The sequence below is a fragment of the Pempheris klunzingeri genome, chromosome 5 (genome assembly GCF_042242105.1).
Source record: "Pempheris klunzingeri isolate RE-2024b chromosome 5, fPemKlu1.hap1, whole genome shotgun sequence".
Classification (NCBI taxonomy): domain Eukaryota; kingdom Metazoa; phylum Chordata; class Actinopteri; order Acropomatiformes; family Pempheridae; genus Pempheris; species Pempheris klunzingeri.
The window spans coordinates 7449070-7469323 of record NC_092016.1 but is presented as its reverse complement, the minus strand read 5'-3'; the positions used below and the strand labels follow the sequence as shown (position 1 = coordinate 7469323).

The 20254-nt window shown below is 41.1% G+C and overlaps 1 protein-coding gene across 1 annotated transcript in view; it reads right to left on the bottom strand.

The window, feature by feature from the left end:
* Positions 1–12497: 12497 nt before the first annotated feature.
* fbln1 (fibulin 1) overlaps positions 12498–20254 on the bottom strand; it is a 28453-nt gene continuing 20696 nt past the window's right edge. Inside the window, exon 17 of the mRNA XM_070830680.1 lies at positions 12498–13093. Coding sequence (XP_070686781.1) covers positions 12954–13093 — 140 coding nt within the window. The 3' untranslated portion in view covers positions 12498–12953. The remainder of the gene's footprint in view (positions 13094–20254) is intronic.

Sequence of the window (20254 nt, the reverse complement as noted above, 5' to 3'; positions counted from 1 at the left end):
AATGTACTCAGGGTTAAATTGTTGGGTTGCATTTAACATTGTTTATTTTGCAATGTAGAGAGTGTGTGTGCAGTATGTTACTATAATATGTCTTAGATTTGGCAATTTCACTGACCTTGGATGTAACACATGGCCTGACCAACCAGATCCCAGCATGTCTGTGTTTCATGCTCAATATCGGAGGCCATGACTAGACTGCATGCAGCAAGAGCACAGAAAATTCCTTTGCAGTGCTTTTCAGTTTTGATTACAAAACTTCCCATGGTGGTATCTTGAAGCTCTGTCATGGACTCCTCACTGTAGATTCTTTAATACAGGTCTTAATAAAACATGACAAGATTAGACTTGCCAATGGTCTCAAAACATAAACAATTACTATGGAAGCAGCATCAGGGCTTCCAGATGTCGTCTCCCAGCAAAGCAGGTTTCCAAGGAACTCGATCCAACAGCATAAGGCTGGACAAGGCAGGGAAAAAAAGTGTTTTAGTCTGTGGCATTTCTGTCAAGCAGGAGATAAAATCAGTACATTGTCTGATGGAGAGGTATGCATGGCTTTCCTGGAACAGAATAATGGATAGCCCAACAAAACTGTTGCTAAAATAAAAACCTGCTGCTCATATGCAACTGTCGCACAAGAACAAAAAGGACAAGAATATTTGGTAAATTATTAACTGAAACCTGTTCCATCACTAGCAGTGATGGCAGTGTTACAATGCTGCTTCTATGTTATGTGTTTTAGTGTGGAGCAGTCAAAACTAGAAGCGGTTTATATTTAAGCCCAATGTATTTCATTGCAATATTCTTCCATTGTATTACCCTGAAATACTTGTGTAAATGTCACTCTAAATCCTCATACTGCCTGCCCTTACTCAACATCTCCCCATGAGGTTGAATGATTATGGGTAGTTTTACAATAGGTGATGTTAAGCCAAGCAATATGTCACGTAATATACAAAACACCATTGCGCGCCAAGCAAAAACCATGTTATTGTCCATCTGTGGTCTGAGTGTCGGCTTCCCACGAAACGAGGCTCCAGGGGCCAAATGTTGCTGGATTTGTGGCCAAGGCCACACTACAGTTTGGCCATCACTTGTGTCATAGATCTGCACGGTCCCCTGATGGTGGAACAGTGTGTCCAGAGCTGGACTGAAGGAGAAAGCTTCCTGAGGTCAGGGGAGTATACTGCACTAGCTGGCTCTCAAATAAAACTGGTTTGTTTTTCTTAAAAGGGGTTGAGGTTTTTGGGTTTCAGTCCATCACCCGCACACCACACCACCTCCACTCCTCTCCATTTGTTACAATGGGAGCCTTATGGTGTGTGCATTTTGACCTTTTTGATTTTAACACAAGGTGGTGATTGGCAGAAAACTTGTTTCATCATGACTGGAGCTCTGGTTTGGCCCACCTAAATGTCAGCTGTGTATAAATTTGGTGTAGAGAGACTGTGTACATAGTGCCATTGTTGGAAAGGCTTTTGACATTAAGAATATTACACAGAATAAACAACATATTGTATGGTAGACGTAATTTGCAGGATCATGGTTCGCCATTTTATATTTCCCCAAAATGGTTCATTTAACTTAAGAGACAAAAATAAATCACTCAGCGTGCACTGAGACAAAATGAGACAGATATGTCATTTCGAGTCTTCTAAAACAGTTTGGTCAAGAAGAAACTTGAGTCATCTCATTTTATAAGGTCATACACAACAAGACTTCTGCTTTATTTTGAGCTATATTAAAGTCAGTGGCTGGAAAAGGAAGAAGTTATAGGGCATATGTTAAAAGTTGCCTTCATGTCACATTGAGAGATTACACTTAAGTGAGAATGTACTCGGTTAACCTGGAGATAGCACAGATCCAAAATAGCTAAAGCTTATTGGGTGTAATGGTCAGCAATGGTCAGTAATGGCCAGTGGTTTGGCCAGATCTACTCCTCATTACACAGCTCTTCCTGTCCACACACATACTGTATAATAAAGACTTCCTTAACAGATTGGAAACCACTCCACTCTCACCAGCACACTTGAGTTCTTCTTTCTCTTTCTATCCCCTCTCTCATTCTTACTTTCTCTCATTCTTGATTTCTTTCAGTCTAACCAAATTCTCTTTATCTATCTCGCTCTTTCCCTCTACATACTGACCTTCCCAGGCTGGCCTGGGTCTTTATATTTCAGGCTTTGAGGCTACATCTGAAACAAAAGCAAAATTATGGGTCTGGTTTGGCTTGAGGAGAGCGCAGTGACCCCGGCATGTGGTTTTCTTAGGCCAGACCAGAGAGAGGTGAGGTGGGGAGAAGAATTTGTATGAATCTAGCTGTGTATTTGAAGAAAACCCTAACCATAGCTAATTTGAATGTGTCATTAGCAGGAGGGGGTGATCTAAACTTGGGATGGCCAGTGATGGAGTAAAACATACATACTACTGAAGACACCATTTGTTTTTTCTTTTTTGTTGAGAGACTTTGGGGGGAACATAGCGACCATAACCTCGAAAGTAAGCCCACCACTTTTCACCTCATAAATCACATGTCAAAGTCATGAAACTGTTGTTTCTTGTAGCATCTAGGACTTCTGACACTTGGTGGTCCAAGTCATCACTATGAAGTGTGAAAGCATGGGCCGGTATTATCTAAATCTTGATGGCTATTATTGCCACACAGTCACATAATGCATGTTTTTAAGACAAAGCAAACACAGTGATCATATGAGCCCATGCTTGAAAGTGCATAGCATGACATCCCATTGTTGGTATACATAAAACAGAAGTGTAGCAATGAAACAAATATAAATGGAGAATGGTGTATTTTGAGGCATTACGCAGATGGATCACCCTAAAGTAAAACAATCAGTGAGTAAAGTTCACAGTTTCTTCCTGTGTCTCTGAGAGTTTCCTACAGTGGGCCTGCTTCGTACTGTGTGGTCTTGAACCCTATTTAGACCTAGTGGGTGACCACTGTACAATTAGGTATGCCATGTTTCACAGCAGCAGCAGAAAGTGGAATTCCTGTCAATGGAGCAGACCTTCTCATGTTTACTGCTCACATATTCTCTCTTCCATTCATGGCACTGCACCCAACCTGGCTTATGGTTGATTGTATCATGGAGTATGAATAACACAATTATAAAACCCCATAAGACACTCTGTGTTTATGTAACTGCAGATTCTCCAAGGGAAGGAGTTACTACATGCAAGAATGAAAGTTGATGCCCCAGATGGCAATTTCAGAACTAGCAAGAGATATATGTTTCTTGGCTTGAAGGTGTTTGACACAGCTTTAGATTTAAAGATAACACAGTTTCATCTCAGAGAGAGAAACTGGTTAGCAGCTCATGGATTTGTTAAATGTAAATTCTACAATTTCAACTCAACTCAATACGCAAATTTTTAAGACAATATTTACATCAAAGTCAGAGAAAGTGAAAAACTTCTCCGTTATTGTCTTTCCTCATCCATCTAATAAGAACAGCATTGATGGCAGAACTCCTTAATACATAAGTTAACTTGTAAGAGTATTAAATCTATGTTTTGCAAAACAGTGATATATTGGACCATCAAGGGAAATTTTCATCAGGCTTTAGAGAAGACAGTGTCAGCACCACAACACAGTCTGAAGTATTCTGGTTTGCACTTTTGTGGAGGAGTCAACTGCCAAGTATTCAGCGTGTTTATAGATTTTAGTCAGTGACTGCTGATAGATGACAGCTAAGGATATCCCCAAAGACAGACTAGACAATCTTGTTTTTAAGGGTTGGGTGTGCAACTTGGGAAAAAAATGGAGAGAACAATGGAGAGAAATTGCATTATGGTTTTAATCCCTTGAGCCAGATGGTGCCATGCTTCATTCGTAATGGTGGAAAGGAGATTTGAAGCATCAAAGTGTAGAGGGAGGTCTTACACCCATGACTGTCTTGAGAAAACCCAGTGAAAACCCACAGCTCTGGGATCATGTGTTAAAATCATTACTGAGTAAGACCCCTTACCACTGCAACCGTGCCCTGACGAGAAATCTTTTCACGCTGCTGATCACTGAGTGGTGCTGGTGGAAGGTTTGGTGACAGACCCTTGCATGAACTACCATTGCTTCATCACCCAGCAGCGCAATTGCACATCCTTGAGTTTAAGCTATCAAGGCCTCCATGCCTGCTTGGCGAAGGCCAACCAAACGCAATGGCTTCTCAGAATCCACAATGCGTTCAAACTGGGCCTTCTCACTCTTCTCTACAATTACCATATACCACACACACAGTCCATTTCAAAACACAGTCAGCAGCCATAAATTGTAGAAACCATTGACTGATTGGCAATGAGCTCTTTTTCAAATAAAGAGCTCTCTTAAATCTACCTACTCTTACTCGAGTGGTCATTCAAAAGTGGAAACTCTGATGAGATCACAATATGATATTACAGCTGATTCATCTCTTGAAACACACATCTTTAGTCCTTGACCCAATATCAGCAAGATTTTTCATTGCCAAATTTGTGCTCATTAGTTTTAAAACGTATTCGCTGCCTTTCCTCATGATAAATGGATGGCTTCTTGGCAGGTCCCTCTTGGACAGTAGTCATCCACAGGGTGACCAGTAGTCATTGTCGGTACCACCCTCTTCCCACACTGGGTGTCTAGGCAAGTGGGCACTGGCCAGAACGAGCTATGGGCAAAGGGCTGTGTGTGGTCCATGGAGCTCCCACGACAGTCCACAAAAGAAAGCCAATGCCAAATCCACAATGTAAGTAAAAATGTAATAACATTTCCTTGAATTCAGGAAATCATATTTTGAAGAATATACAAAAGGACTCTCCTAGAATATACTGTGAATATTTTCATTGGTTTGTACATGTGTCAGTGTGAAAGTATTGTTTCTCTTACTTTATATAGGACACTTTTTGTGCCACACAAAATACAACAGCAAATAATTTTAACAATTTGGAAAGTATTTGTGTTTTCAGTCCCAATGTAACTCACAAAGAAATCACTTTTAAATCGTGATGATTATTAACTCAGTAACTGTGATGATAAGACAGAACAATAGAGCAGACTACTATGATGACATTTTCTGGGCTGAAATACTTGTCCCCATGGTCATGTCTCAGAGGAGATGGCAAAGGCTGCTTCATCTTGTGCGTTCCCCAACACACAGCGGGTCTGCTCTTAATTGTGGCAGGGAGAACATCGGCAAGACTCATTCTATTCTTCATTTCATCCCACAGACACACCAGAAAACAGCCAGTAGTTTCTGCAAGCTACATTTTCCACGGGAGACAGCCACAAGCCCAAAAAAGCAAAGCGCAATGTCATCACCCAGGAATCCAAGAAATACCAGAAAGTCTGAGTTTTATTACAAAAATCATCTGTGAGCACAAACAAATGTGGAGCACAAACATGCCTTTTAATTGAGAAGGCAGATGGTCCCATCGCGGGCGGAACACCAGTGAGAAGGGACTGTGGAAAACAAAGCATCCGCGGTGACCACGACCCTCCATTTGTGCCGCTCCAACTGGGAGACAGGGTCTGGGGTTGGAACCCACAAGACTCAAACAGAAATCACCATTGTTGCCTCACTGAGACGCACAGACAGACCAGTTCACAGGAACAACTTGTATTGGGTTTCCAGGGGGAATGTTGTTTATCCACTTCATCATCATTGTTGTGTTTGTCTTCCCCTGTGTCTTTGATAGCTTTGGGAAGGAAGCCACTTGCACCCTGACCTGCAATCCCAAATGCAAAGAGATATTGGTGGAACAGTTGGTTAAAACACAACATTTACACTGAAATAAACACAGCAAAGACTCTGGAAGTGATCTACAGAGTAATCATCATGTAAAAGCTCATTTCTTGGTAGTCATTGTAATTTGAGGAATTCCACTAGTTGAAATGTTGTAAGTGATTTGAATAGCATGTATGAAAATGTTTTCTGCTGGCTGGGATTATAGTGAAGCATTGTGAAGAACTAAATCTCCCCTTAAGATGCCTTCCCTCCCAGACTGGTCCTAGTAACTGGATCCTCTGTTTAATAGTTTGCTGTAGCAGGGGACTGACTGAGTGGTTTCCATTCCGCTGGGCTGTAACCGATTGTCCCAGTGACCACAACAAAGGATGAAAAAGGAAGGAGGGTGAGGGGATAGAGAATAACCCGGGGCTCAGTATGGATTGGAGAACCCTGAGATCAATGACTCAATGGCTTCCAGAGTCTCCTCCGGCTTAACTACATTTTAACCCTAACCTTATCTGCATCGTCTGCTTTATCTTTACCACACAACAAGTCAAGGCTGTGTGATACACAGTTTGTATAACATCATCATACACACAGGATATGGTGCCTAACAACCAGTCTGGTTTCTCTGAACTTTACACTAATAGGTCGAAATCAAGAAGGCTTGATCTATTTAATGCATCCAGACATGAGAGGAAACAGAAGAAGACATCATCACAGCGGTCTACCAACAATGCAGGCCATATGTCCATTAAGTAGGCATTTTGTTCTGTTTCGTGTGTGCGTAAATGTGTGCGTTTACAAGGGTGACAGCTATGTCAACAAACGTATGGTGCAGAGACTCAGTGTTGTTGTGTTGAAGTGGCATTTCCTTCACAGACCTGCTCTACAAGCGTCCACACTGTAGCGTGTAACCATTAACTAAACCTACTTTGTGTGTGTGACCTAGAACTAATGCAAGAAACATTTTGATGGATTTCCCCAACCCTCTGAAGTTACAAAGGCAGAAAACACCCTATTGAAAAACAAAATGTGACATATTAATTCTCATTGGCAATTGTAAGCTACATTTAGTCACACAGAAAAGATCCATGTCAGTGTGCCAGATTCAAAGGCCTTCCACTCATTAATATCGCAGATGACCTTTGTCTCACTGCGGTTCCCGGAAACCTAAATCACCCCATAGTCATGCACGGAGTAAAACGGAGCATTGAGCATGCAGAGATTCAGCGCCGTTAATGGGAAAGCAGGCAAACGCATTGCAACTGTCACCAAATTAAAAATGTGCCTTTGACGCCTTAAGTCCTTTTCCCCATGATGATGCCTCTGAACAATTGGATAATTAATTCTCTGAATCTTTTTTCTTAAAATTTGAGTGTATGCAGAGACAGTGGTTTAGGAACAATGACATACAGATGTGCGCTGGAAGATCGAGCTTTGCCATTGCAAACCCATAAATAGTATTTCTATCAAAAAGACATTTTTTCCTCATTGAGCTCAGGCAAAAACAATTATATATTTTATATTGTCTCATAGCATCTAATTCATTCTTCACTTCCCCTGTCAGACAGGGATCGGTTCAGACTGAGTATGTTAGCAGGCTCCTTTTTGTCTTATTCAGGTCTGCCTCACACATTTATGTTATGATTGTAGCAATTTGAAAGCCAGACGTTTTCTTAGATTTTGTATGTAAGGTGTTAGCCAATGTATCTCTGTACTAATAGGAACTCAGCAGTTGAAGTTTGGTTCATTACATATTCTGTTGAGTGAATACGCAGTGAATTACTGGGTGTGAGTCTGACCACTGGAAGTGATGATTCTAAGTGTCAAACTCAAAGGGCAAGTGCAAAGTAAGTTCCTGATGATTACATACGTGACACCTCGTATCAAAACATGCAGTACGTAATGGTTTCCCTTGTAACAAAAATGCCAAAATCCACTGACAACTCCCAGTGTTTCCTGAGCAAATCTCCTTTCTGCTGCTCTGTTCCCTGTCTGGTCACTGCTCAGAGAACCAAAGACATCTGAGACCATGAGAGGTGTCCACTGAGAGGTGACAGTTGGGTGTGTGTACTCAGCCACAGACAAAACAATACTTAGGCAGACACAGCAAACTCCCAGCTCATTTTCACATACAATGAAAGCTCAAACATTTGAGGTCTGAAGGCCACTTATGTCAGTGAAGCCTTTCACAGACAGACTTTGAAATCACGGTCATTGTCAGAGTATATAGCTCAAGTCCTCAAGGGCCGAGCCTCACTATTTTTTCAAAGTGAGGAAAGCTACTTTATGACGTAGGTTTGATATGGGTCAAGGATCTCCTTAAAATCCTCTTATTCATACTAAAACTGACATGAAAAACTGGAAAAAGCCTCATCGTGGCAGTAAAATGAATTTACTTCTCAAAAATATAAGGTTTTCAGATTTTAAAAAACATCTCAGACCAGCTCCTGTCGGATTATTCTTCTTCAAAAAACAGTCCTCCTCTTATTGAGTTGTTATTTCCCATTATTTGAATCTCGCTTGTGTCATGGAATAGGGATAGTTTCCCCAATAAACAATGTGCTTTGCATCTTTATGAAGAACACATTTGTTTTAAATGTCGCAACAGGCAATAAAAGTTGACTGAAAATGTGACAAATAAATGCCACATTAAAATCACCCATTTAATCTAAGAAAAGATGACTCTACAGCAAAAGGTCACCTACTATTTTAGGTGGCCATCACAGCACGTTTATTTGTGGGTGGATTTGTTTCCCTATCCACTTAAGCACTACGGACGTCACAGTGTGTTCGGAGCTGCTTGTAACAACAAAGAGACTGCACTCTGAATTTTCATGAGTACAGCCTCAGTATATATTCCCAAATGTGATTGATCCACTGTATACTCTGGCAACAGGTCGAGTTCAGTAGTGGTTGTAAATGGTTACATTTAAAATCTTTAAGTTATGGAGGGGCACACTTGTGTGCTTTGTGTTTTTCTTTGGGTCAAGGTGGAGGCCCTGTGTAATTGGTGCACTGTCTATCACTGTAAACCTCAAAGGATTTAATTGATTTAAGGGAAGGAAATAATAGGAGAAACATATCACAAAGACTGTATAGAACTTGCCATGAAATATAGCATTGTGGAGCCAATCATTTATGATCCTATTTTGGGTGACGGTCCTAGAAGACTTTTCCATAACATTTACATCAGACTCCCACATTGTTATTTGTGCAATCCAACACTTTGTTAGGCTTAAATCAGAATCTTATAGGAGTTTAATGCTGTACTATTTAGGCCTCGGAGGAATACATTTAACAATGATGGGCATAAATTTCAGTGAGTTCAGATTTTATTGCAAAGTCTGTCCTACTGGATAGAAGGCTAGATTCATGATTCATTTACTGAAAAGTAAAAAAACTTTGATCTTAGGTTGGCTGTTTCTGCCATTGTAATGTAAGGTGGTGACAGTTGTTCAGGGAAATACATTGTTAAAAGTCTGTGGCTGTGCAGTGTTGTGTTGTATATGTCTGCCATCTGTTGGACTTGTATGAAACATCACTTTAAAAATCCCTTTACAAGAACGGTACGCAAAGACGTTTTGACACAGGTGAAAGTGCTCATCCGGGGAGATAGTTAATGGCAATTTGTTTGCAGTTTATTCAGATTTATGGTATGAGATAACACATGAGTCAAGTTTGCGATGAATGGGCATCAAGGAAAAACGTACCACCTTCTCATATTGAAAAGATATAAATCAACCCGTTATCTTTGTTAACATAAAACATACTGCAGAAATGAGAATCTCAGGGAAATGAGGGTAAAACCACAGCAAGTTGGTAGTGCCCATCGAAATGAAACATTTTTGTGTTTATGGTAATGAGGAACAGTGGTTTGTAAAATAGAGGAAAAAAATAAATACCCCCAAATTTATTAAAAGAACTCACTTATATCCTATAACATGTGTTGCGGTGGGAGCCGGGGTAGGACGCCAGGAAAAAGAGGGAGTGGGTGAGTGCAGGAGTCGGCCGAGCACGTGCCTCCTGAGGTCCTCTGGTCTCTGTCTGGATCAGTCTGCCTCACCAACCCCTGGGCTAGACTCCCATCAGCCCCATACCCCGTCTACTCTGGGCCAGACACCACCATGACCACTTGTATTGAGAGACCTGACCACCATTGTGCCACAACAGAGTACACAAACAAACAGTGCAGACACACACAGGTCTGCACCCCTGCCATTACGTCGACTCATCAAGCCCACTCGGCTTAGTCATACCATAGGCTTCCAGTGCAAGCAGCTCCTTCTTGGCTTTCAGTAGAGAATCTGGCAGAAGATATTTGCTCATTTGTCCCCACACATGTATGTGGTTTGGTAACGCTGCTAGGGACTGCTGCCCCAGCCTTTCTTACTGTCCAGATTCAGAGGCAGCCAGGCCTTTCCTGGGTAATGTCCTCCCACACAGTCTGGCTATATGGCTTTTTGTTGCCCGTACTCAGCTGTTTACGTCCTTACAATGTATTTTCTGTGGATTTTGGTATGCAGTATGGATGAGCCAAATACGTTGGCATTGCTTCGTCTTGCTACTCAGAGCCAATTTAAATTGTTTTTTCAAATACAATATGATTGAAATGGACACCGTCTCTCATCAGAGTCAAAACAGACTTGATTTGGGTTAAGAGTTAGACAATGAACTGTTATTTTTCTTCTTTTAACTTGCACAAAGAGAAGTGACCTTTATGCCGCTAAGTGTGTACAGCTCTTTCCAGTAATTGTACTTTTCCCTGTTCAAAACTGATCTAAATGGATATTTTTTCGTCCTATTAACATAGCTGTTGACAGATATATGGATGTACCGAATGTCATAACAAAGTTCTGTTTATTTCCTAAATTCATTTATTTCTTTGTCCATTTGAAAGTTTTGAACCCTTTTACCACCTATCATCCGAATCAGGCCGTTGTAATTATTTTCATTATTACATAAATCAGGTTGCTCATTCTTATATTAGCATAAAGCTACAAAGTTGCATTAGAAAACATGTACCATATCAAACATTAGCTAAAAGTGTGGTTTTGGGGGTCTGGAGTTAGCATACTCACACACACACACACACACACACACACACACACACACACACACACACTCACACAGCAATGTTTCCCTCTTTTCATGTCGACCACAAGGCTGACCTGCTGGCCTCTATTTCCTCTGAAGAGGATATCCCCCTTCAGAAGAGCCTTAAAATCCATCACGGCAGACGACTTGAGATCCTGATGTATGCGCCTCCTCCTCTATTGTCTTTGAAGCATTGGGAGGTTTTGGCTGCTCCCGGCCACAGTGATGATTACAGTCTCATACTTAGGCCATACTGACATGTGCTCAGCTCACATTCTGTCTGATGTCCCCCCCATGTTTGATGGAGAGAGGAGTTCTGGTTCACTGATGAATGTAATTAGGAATGTGGTTGTTGGTACCCAAGCCCACGGTCTTTAACTACTGCAGCCACCTTGTTCCCCTCCTCAGTGACTACCAAAGAGGATTTTCTGAAAATCTCCCAGAATGACAAAAAGACCACGAGTGAAAGCCACAGTCAGCGTGTTTACATGCATGCCCTGAGTAGAAGCTTATGTACATCCTAACTGAGCTGAGGGCATTCTGAGGACAATCTGTTAATATATGCCTTTGCTGCCCCAGAGCAGATATCATTGGGTGCAAAATAAACACAATGTTCTGAATGTCATCATGGAGAGTGACGTTCAACAGACCGCCATGAATAAAAGTAAACTGGCCGAGATAGCTATATTTACATGTCTCTGTTTGTTAGCTAATATTGACATGTCCAAATTATCATTATCAAGTTTTGCTGTCATTAGGTTATGACTCCAGGTTATTGCACAAGTCAGGATGTTTTCATGTCCGGGGTTACACCTAGTAAAATTATCTTGCATTACTAATGCAATGAAAGCACATACATTTACATTTTAATGGACCTTTTATAGGTCTGCAAAAGTTCACTTCTTAACTATTCCTTTCTGACAGACACTAAATTCTAAATCTAAAATGATCAGTAAATTGACATTATATTGTGAATCATCATCAGTGACAATTGTAGTGTGACATGACAAGAATTTTTTGTACGCATCAAATGCAAGACAGTGAATTGTGTGAGGAAAGAAGTAGTATACATGCCATGGACACATGGCAATTTTTTGGGGCACTGTGTAGTGCTTAAAATTCAAATAAAAGTATAACATAAAGCTCAGTTATCCTTTGCATTTTAATGTAGTGTATTAAATAGGAAATGGGGAATGATTTTGGACGTAACCCTGGACTCAGTTACTCAGCAACTACTTGTTAGCTTCATTAATTAGCAATTAGTTCCTAAATTTGTTCACTCGTTCCTTTGTAACTATGCAGGAATTTGTACAACAGATCGAAGAGTCTATATTGAGTAGATACATATGGTATTACTATATTATGTCACATAGGGGAGAGGGACCAAGCAGAGACATGTACAGCAATCATAGTGACAGATCCCATTCAGCTTGATGTGGTACTTATACACATTTAATGAACTGCAGCCTTCTAACTTTGAGCCATCAAGTTTCATTAGTTCAATAGTTTGAGCTATACAGGGATGCAGCTAAAAAGGCCCTATTTTCCCTCCATATTTCTGTCCATATTTCTAACATACAGATATTTTCGTGAACGTAACGTAAATTCAGTAAGAAAATCAAGCATTGATCTTTATTCCTGGGAAGAGAAACAAAAAACAAATACTGTAACTAAAATAGTGTTTATTCCATAGAAAAAATACCTCATCCAATGCATACAGTAAGAAAGGAAAAGTGAATGTTACAAAAACAAAGGCTTATAATGTCATAGAAAGAATATTGTTGAACTGAATCACCATATTCCTTAATGCCCTTTCTAAATGCATGCACTTTCAATCTAAAAAATGTTCTGGATGTCTCATTTAAGAGATTTAAGAGATTCTTTTTCATAACATAAAGTTTCTCCATATTCAGCTTCATTATGCCTGATGCACAGGAGTGCACTTCAGGTTGAGCTTGTCATTAAAAGTGTAGCGCTCTCATCAGAGGCAGCTCGTAGCCTTTCATCTCAGAAACTGTCAAAAGTAATCAAACACGACACTAAAGCCTCGACACTGATCTATGCATTGATATAACATAACCAATGTGTGCAGTGTTGACAGTGGATGTCATAATACATGTGGTCAATTTTGTCATCCAACTCTCAGAACCAGAACTCGGAGACGAAGACATGAACGTTGATGATGTTCTGGCCTGAATCGCCCTGAGTTGTCAGGTTGCGCATGGACAGTTTCAGTATTGTCGTCAATGGACCAATCAGAACCTTCACCTGGCGAACAACACCTGAAGGAGGCAAAGAAGAAGAGCAACATCAGTGGCAATCAGTACCATGGATAAACAACAGTACAATAGACCGTCAATGGTACAATACATGGACTATTAACCAAAACAACTTTTGGTCTGTTATATTTAAAATACTCAGTCATTTAGTTTTTTGGTTATTGGATGCTGTCAGTACAGGGAAATGAAACAAGAAGCTGCAAAACAACAGCAACAAAAGGACAACACCTGTGAAAGGTTGGGATGTAAATCTAAAGCTATAAACTCAAAGACCAGTATGTCGTCAATATTAAGGAGTCCGTCAAAGATAGTCTTTGTGCTTGTTCATTTTGCGTCAATTTTGAAACTGTGTATTGTTATTTGCTTTAAAGGTTCACCCCAAAACATGTTTTCTCATTTGCCCCTAGTGGTATCGGATATGGTATCTAAATGCAGATAGTTTTGGTTTTTAAAAGCTGAGATTTTAACGAGGAAATTCTGCTGCCACCCAATTGAGGCCAGTGGAATTTTGTTTGTGGTGCTCAGTTCATTGAAATATTACATTTGTCATTCAACAGCAGTAAAGTATCTTTTCAAAACAATGTCCTGATCACAGGCTGTCTAAACCAGACGTGTTATACAGCACAGCAGTATTCTTCAATTGTCCATCTCACACACATCTGACAGCTTTGTCAATTTCATATATAATTCAGTTTTATTCAGTACAGCTGTCTACATTTATAGACCCAAAGTGTATTTTTATGTTTCAAGTCTATTTTCTTCTGACTACATTGGCTGTGTATCAGGCTGTGAGAGCTTTTAAAACCCTTCTGAGTGCACAGTAGTACTGTGTCTGTATACTGTATACCATCAGAGGACTGAAGCTGCTACACTGTCGGTGTCCACAGGCAGTTTTCATAAAGACTAAAGACTTGTTCCATTCAATACAAACCCTAAGACTTCCCAATCAGAAAAAGTTCCATTCCCCATGGAAGTTGAGGATTCAAAGTGGTCCGAAGATAAAACAAGGGGCCTTACTACAAAACCCCCCTGTCTTCAGATGTGCCATGGTATCAGCTGGTACATGCGGATGGGTACTCAAGTGAAGTGTGTGGTTGACAAGCTAAACAAAGTCCAGTGATGTCAAGACTGTCCAAGACAACCTGGATTTTATTCCTCTCTTCCACCCTCTCCATGGACAAGAGACACCCTCTATCAGCGTAAAACAGATGGGAGAATAAACATACTGCAACGGAGCATTACTGAATGCCCATGGAATTCATTGGGTGCTCTTTTTAAGTGAACATGCGATTACAGAGGGAAAAAAATGCCAGTGTTTATACAGGCTGTCAGCAGGCCTTTTCTCTGCAGAGGGCTGGTGACATTTCAGCTCTGGCCTGTTTGAACAGTCATCGCCGGAGTGCAGTCAGGCAGCACAATCACCACACTGTCCTCCTATGACACCTTCAACCATCCTCCATCGTTTTCCCATTGACTCTTCTTGTGTTTCATAAATGAGTCAGTAAAGTGTTCAAGCTTTTAGTAAGATGACTCAAGACTTCAACTCAACGTGGATCAAAATGACGACAGATCAGTGCCTCCATCGGTCTGACTTATGAGGCTCCTTTCTGTGGTACTTTTAATAAAGCAGTAAACCCCATTTGGTTGTTGTTCACCACAGGACAAATGATGATCCATTATGCTCCATCTACTTTGTCCTCTGGGACATTGGCATTGTATGATGGTAGACCACCCCCATCCACTCATTCTCCTCCTTCTCTTCCTCCTCTCTCTTCCCTTCCTGAGGGGGCCTGGTGTTTGTGGCACCATCACTATGGCCCACAAGGGTAAATGAGTCCCATGTGTTTGATGGAGTGGAGCAGTCGCAGTCACGCGATACAGCCATGGAGGCATTCCTCCAGGAATCCATCTTTAACTCTGGGAGGGGCAAGCAATAGGAGTCTGAACTGCTGTCTCCCTCTCTCTGTCACTTTCTTTTGCTCTCTCATCCATCTACGAGTCGAATCTATGGACACACAACAGATTCCAACAGATTCCGGCGATAAGCACTTGGAGGAGTGTGGAATGGGGCCCACTTCTACCAGGGTTGCCCCTTTGTTTTGGTGTTTTGAGACTCTGTTGCATAGTGACACTAGATGGAGGGGAGTGGGCCTGAGATTTTATTGTTTCCAAAGCATCTGCGCCATCAGAAAGAGCTAACCTTTATTTAAACCTAACAACAGACATAACATTAACTGAATAACTGACATGGAAAAAGAGATTGAATTTTGAGCACGAAAATGTTTTCAGACATATGCCAATTGAGATGGCACGCAACTCTGGATTGACCAATGCAAACTCACTTGAGTTCAGAAGGTTCATGATTTGTCAGTGTACTTAAATCAAACAAAATCAGTTCAAAGGCTTCAGTGTTGTGTTGAGCAAGCACACACTGAAGATGAGTAAGATTATGAGCACAATATGGACCTACCTAAAAACAGATGGGTTTTAGTCTCCATTAAGGATTATTTTGATTGCAGTAAGTGTGCCTGATATCTAACAAGGACTACACACTCTATAATGAGGGTCAACTGAGGGTAAGTTTTCCACTGAAAATTCTGAGGATTGTTTTTATGAAAAGACGCTAAACAATCTTACCACATGAATAAATAACGCAAACACAGACACATATCGTGTCTAAACTGAAAATTTACTAAATAGTGCAATATGTGGAATGTGTCTGAGGCCCATTAGTGTTTTGTAAATTTGTTTGTGGTCTAATTAGCACATGCAGAGGGCGCAACTGTGCTCATAACAGAAATTCTGTTATAATGCCCAATGAAACCTCCAAATCCCCACATTTCCCTCTTAGTTGACTGTTGATGATTTGAAATTTAACAAAAAACAGAATTTACCAAAATTGGAATATCTGGGATGCTATTGGGGCATGGATCGTACCTTAACCTGTAAGATGTATCATGGTTACTGTAGTGATTTGTGGCATAGTGAGAAACATCACAAACGTCGAAACGTGTTTTATTCAACTTCTAGCTCTTGTTTAACTTATTTCTTGCACAGCCTTGAGGGCGAGAAAAGGGTAATTATGTTATTACAATGTGGGCTCATGTGTCCAATTTTGCACAAAGGAGCTTCATACTAAAGTCAGTGTATGTGACCATGACTATTCTGTGTTTCCTTAACCTTTCCATCAAAAGCATAGTGGTATCCTCAGTGAGGGGAAAGCATCAGCTAGCAGCTGGGCCTCAACATACTCACAGTGAACCTGAGGTGAAACCACAACCGCATACTCATCTTTAACATTTCATCCGGGCTGTGAGGCAAAAAGCCAACAGCCACAATACAGGTTGACTTTGATTGGTTACCATACCACCTGAGATTCATATAAATAAACATGGGGAGGTTTTCAAAACCCTACAGCTGACAATTTGCCCTGTGACTGGGTTGCAAGGTCATGTCAGATGAGGCCTGAAGTTCCCGAGCAGGAGATCCAGTTGTAGAGCTGGGAAGGTTTGTGGTGTCTTTCCATCTCACTGATGTGTCTGCCACAGGGTGCAAAGGTGACTGCGCTGGCTTTAACAGCCACCATCAAACAGACAGCTGTACAATCTGTCCGCTATCCAAAATGTTCCGCCACACCATAAAGTAGCCCCTTAAGTAGAAAATAGCCTTAAATAAATGCATGCTAGTAGCTGAGACACTGCCACAAAACAAAGTGAAACGAATGCCAGGAGGCATTTGTCATCCTTCATGGCCATGAGGCCTGCAATATTGAAGGGTTACATGTAAACAGTACAATTTCGGGGTTTTCTGGTTTCTACAACTCAGCGAGGAAGTGTATGACAAAATCCAAAATGAACGGGTTTAACACCAGAGACAAATGAAAAATATGCGTTGGCCTCACCACAGTATTGTATAATGACACGCTGGTTGTGGCGCTCAGCAAGCTCACTGCAGTGAAACCAACAAAGCTCCAGTATGCAAAAAGGGTACTGGAGGGCATTTTTCAGCATCATTATGGCTATAACTGTGATGTGTTTCGTATCTTACCATCTCACTAATGTGAGGCTGAGCACTGTTGGCATAAATAGAATCACAGCAAAGAGCAGTTTCTCATTCAAAGGTTTTTAGTGCCTGAAACATTTTCTCCAAAAAGTCCATAAAAGCTAGGAGACCTGCCAAAGAAATTGCTAACTAGCTCCCTTGTTCCACAATTTGCAAAACAACCAATTTCAATTTTGATAACCCGTCAGCATGGTTGAAATATAATCCATTTAAAATGCCAACATAACCCACTGTACGAAAACTGGGTGTACGGGCCCCTGAGGGATCGGATCCTGTGTTCACAGCCTGGTCACTGGCAACTAGTACAAGAAAAGCCAGTCAGGTCAGGCTGTCCAAACACAACTCTGACCACTCCAAAGAGGGAGTGGGAGCTCTGCTCACCCCTGCTCTGAAGGACCAGCATATGTGGCTTGATATTTTAAGGTCAATTAACAGCAAGTCATAGTTACAGATCCCTCCAATGGCCCATGGGTCATTGTTGGACAGCGTCACTCGCGGGGGTAGTGACATCATTGAAGAGTAGCCATTGGGAATTGGTTGGTTCTTTTCTTGAACTTTCTGTTTTAGCAGTTGTGGGCCAGAGCAGCTGAGATGACATAACATGCACCATTATCTTCACCACAACCTTTGCACTATATTACAAGTGACCTTTCAAAGCTGAGACCCATAACTAAGGAGCAGAAAATAGACCTGACAATGAAGATTCAAAGAAAATGATATGAGATGAAAACCTGCTTGCCTTGTTTGCACTTTAAAGATACTTTTAAGATTTCATATGAGATTCTACATGTACATTATAAATAAAAGAAAGTATCCAACATCTTCATAAGCTGTGTAAGTACTTTGCTATCTACTTTGGCATGTTAGTACACGAACATGTAAAAAAACAGCATTCATTTTGTGAATTGAGCTGTTACATAAACAAAGTTACATTTTCTTAAAATCAAAGTGCCAAACAGCAAAGAGTAATGGTGAGTATAAATTTTATGGATCACCAAACCGAGGGAGATAAGGATAACTGATTAGATATTAAGACACTTTTATTGCAAGTAAAATGTACTTTATGTGTACATACCAGTGTGTTTCTGACTGTGTACATGGTATATCACTGCGAGCGAGACATATGTGCATCACTATCTATTCATCAGTGCATTGATGGCGGAGGACCACCCGAGGGGAACATTGTGTGTTTGACTGTGTAGTTGTTGGGTGGAGAAGACCCTGTTTTCATTAGTTGTACTGTGTGAATCTCTTGTGGGTCAGACAAGGATTCCTTATGGGCTTGGCGCACTCTGCTGGGCCAGCTGCCGCCAGTGTCATGATTCATCCAGATGACAGCCACTCAAAGTTGATGAGCTAGTTGTCTGCTTATCTCCACTGCTGTCTTCAACTCCTCACCAGCACAGCCACAAGCCAGAGCCACAAGCTCCGCTGGCTCTGAAGTAGTCATGTCTCACACAGTAGGCTCACATTCCACCGGCCACTGTGGACGGCTGCACTGACGACCATGACTACCTGCACAGAGACAAACTGTCCATTTCCTTTTCCATTCATCTTACTGTCTGCCTCGCTGGCTGCCAGCCCTGTGCCAATGGCAATGCAGAAGGTATTTATTCTCATCACAGGATATAAACCGCAATGGCATTTTTCCACCTGCATTTCAAAAACGAATGGAATTTATCTGGGGCGTCTTAAACTTACAGTTTCAACTGAGGATGAATACGACTCACGAAGAGAGGACGCTGTATTATCTGTTGCTCTCCAGTTAGATAAACAAAAATACTGCATAGTTTTTCCTACGAAAAAGGATTAGACAGCAGTGATTAATGGTACAGTAAAGTCCTTCCATGACAAATAATTACTCACATGAAGAGGAGTCATTTGGATACATTCATGGGATGACTAAACTTGCGCTGACTGCTTGATTCAACTGTTGGCCACTGATTGTATTGTACATTCGATTAACACACATTTAGTTATGAAAAAGTCATAAAATTTTGTCTAGACATATAGATACTGATTTGCATGCTGCTTTGTGAACTTAGATGAAATTGGATTGGTGGGTTGTTGCATCTTTTCCCTAAATTTTTTTTACCAAGTAACAGCTATAGCAATGCTGAAAGAAAGAAAGCATGCAAGCATAAAAAGTTACACGAGCTTATGATAACCTCACTGGGAGTGGTCAAACATAATATTGATCCCCAGAATGATGTATGTCACTGAAAGACAATCAAACAGAGGTAAGAGAGCTCCTAACTCAGCCCATGCTTCCAGCAGAGACCACACTGTTTCTAGTGTTTTCAAAGGGAGGACTCATCCATCCACCTGCTGACTGCCAAAATCAATCATCCCATTATCAACCCTATTCAAACAACCTGTCCCTAATCAAAAGTAGATGACAGCGTTTGCATGAGTAATGCATTCCTCCACTGCTTGTGTTTCTAAATGTGTCTGTGATGTGTCACAAATGTTGTCTTTGTTATGAGGATAATATATATCACTTTGATGGACCTGCTGTGTGTCTACATACCTGTAGGGATTTTGTGTGGTCGCCAATGTGCTACTGTGGTCGTCATGGGAATCTGTAAGTGTTTGATTGGTTCTGATCATGTTTTCCAAGTGCTGAGGGCTGGTTGTGTTTGCACAGATGCGTAAGGCTGTCAGGGTTGTCTTCCAGATGTGACAGTGCTGGGAAAGCCAGTGATGGATGACCAGGAACTAGGAAAGAGTTGTGCTGTTCTTGCACTATTTGGTGTACTGTCAGCCTCTATCTGTGTGTACCCATATGTGTGTCAGTGTGTGTGTGCGTATGAGAGTATGTCTGTACAAACAGTGCATGCCTGTGTGTGCTGGTTTTACAATAGTGAGTAAGTGAGCAGAACGGAAAAGAGTGTTAGCCAATCAAACCTTTTAAGAATCACTTTTTCAAGTAACCTACGGATTCTGAGGATTCCAAATTGCCTCTTTTGTCCCCTTCAAAAACACAAAAAGTGGCCAAAAATAATGGCCAAAGTTAGTTTGAGTTCACGCACTTGTTCATTAGTGGAGCCTCAATGTCTGCTACTCCTCACATCCCACCAAGCTGTAATACCACTGTTGGAG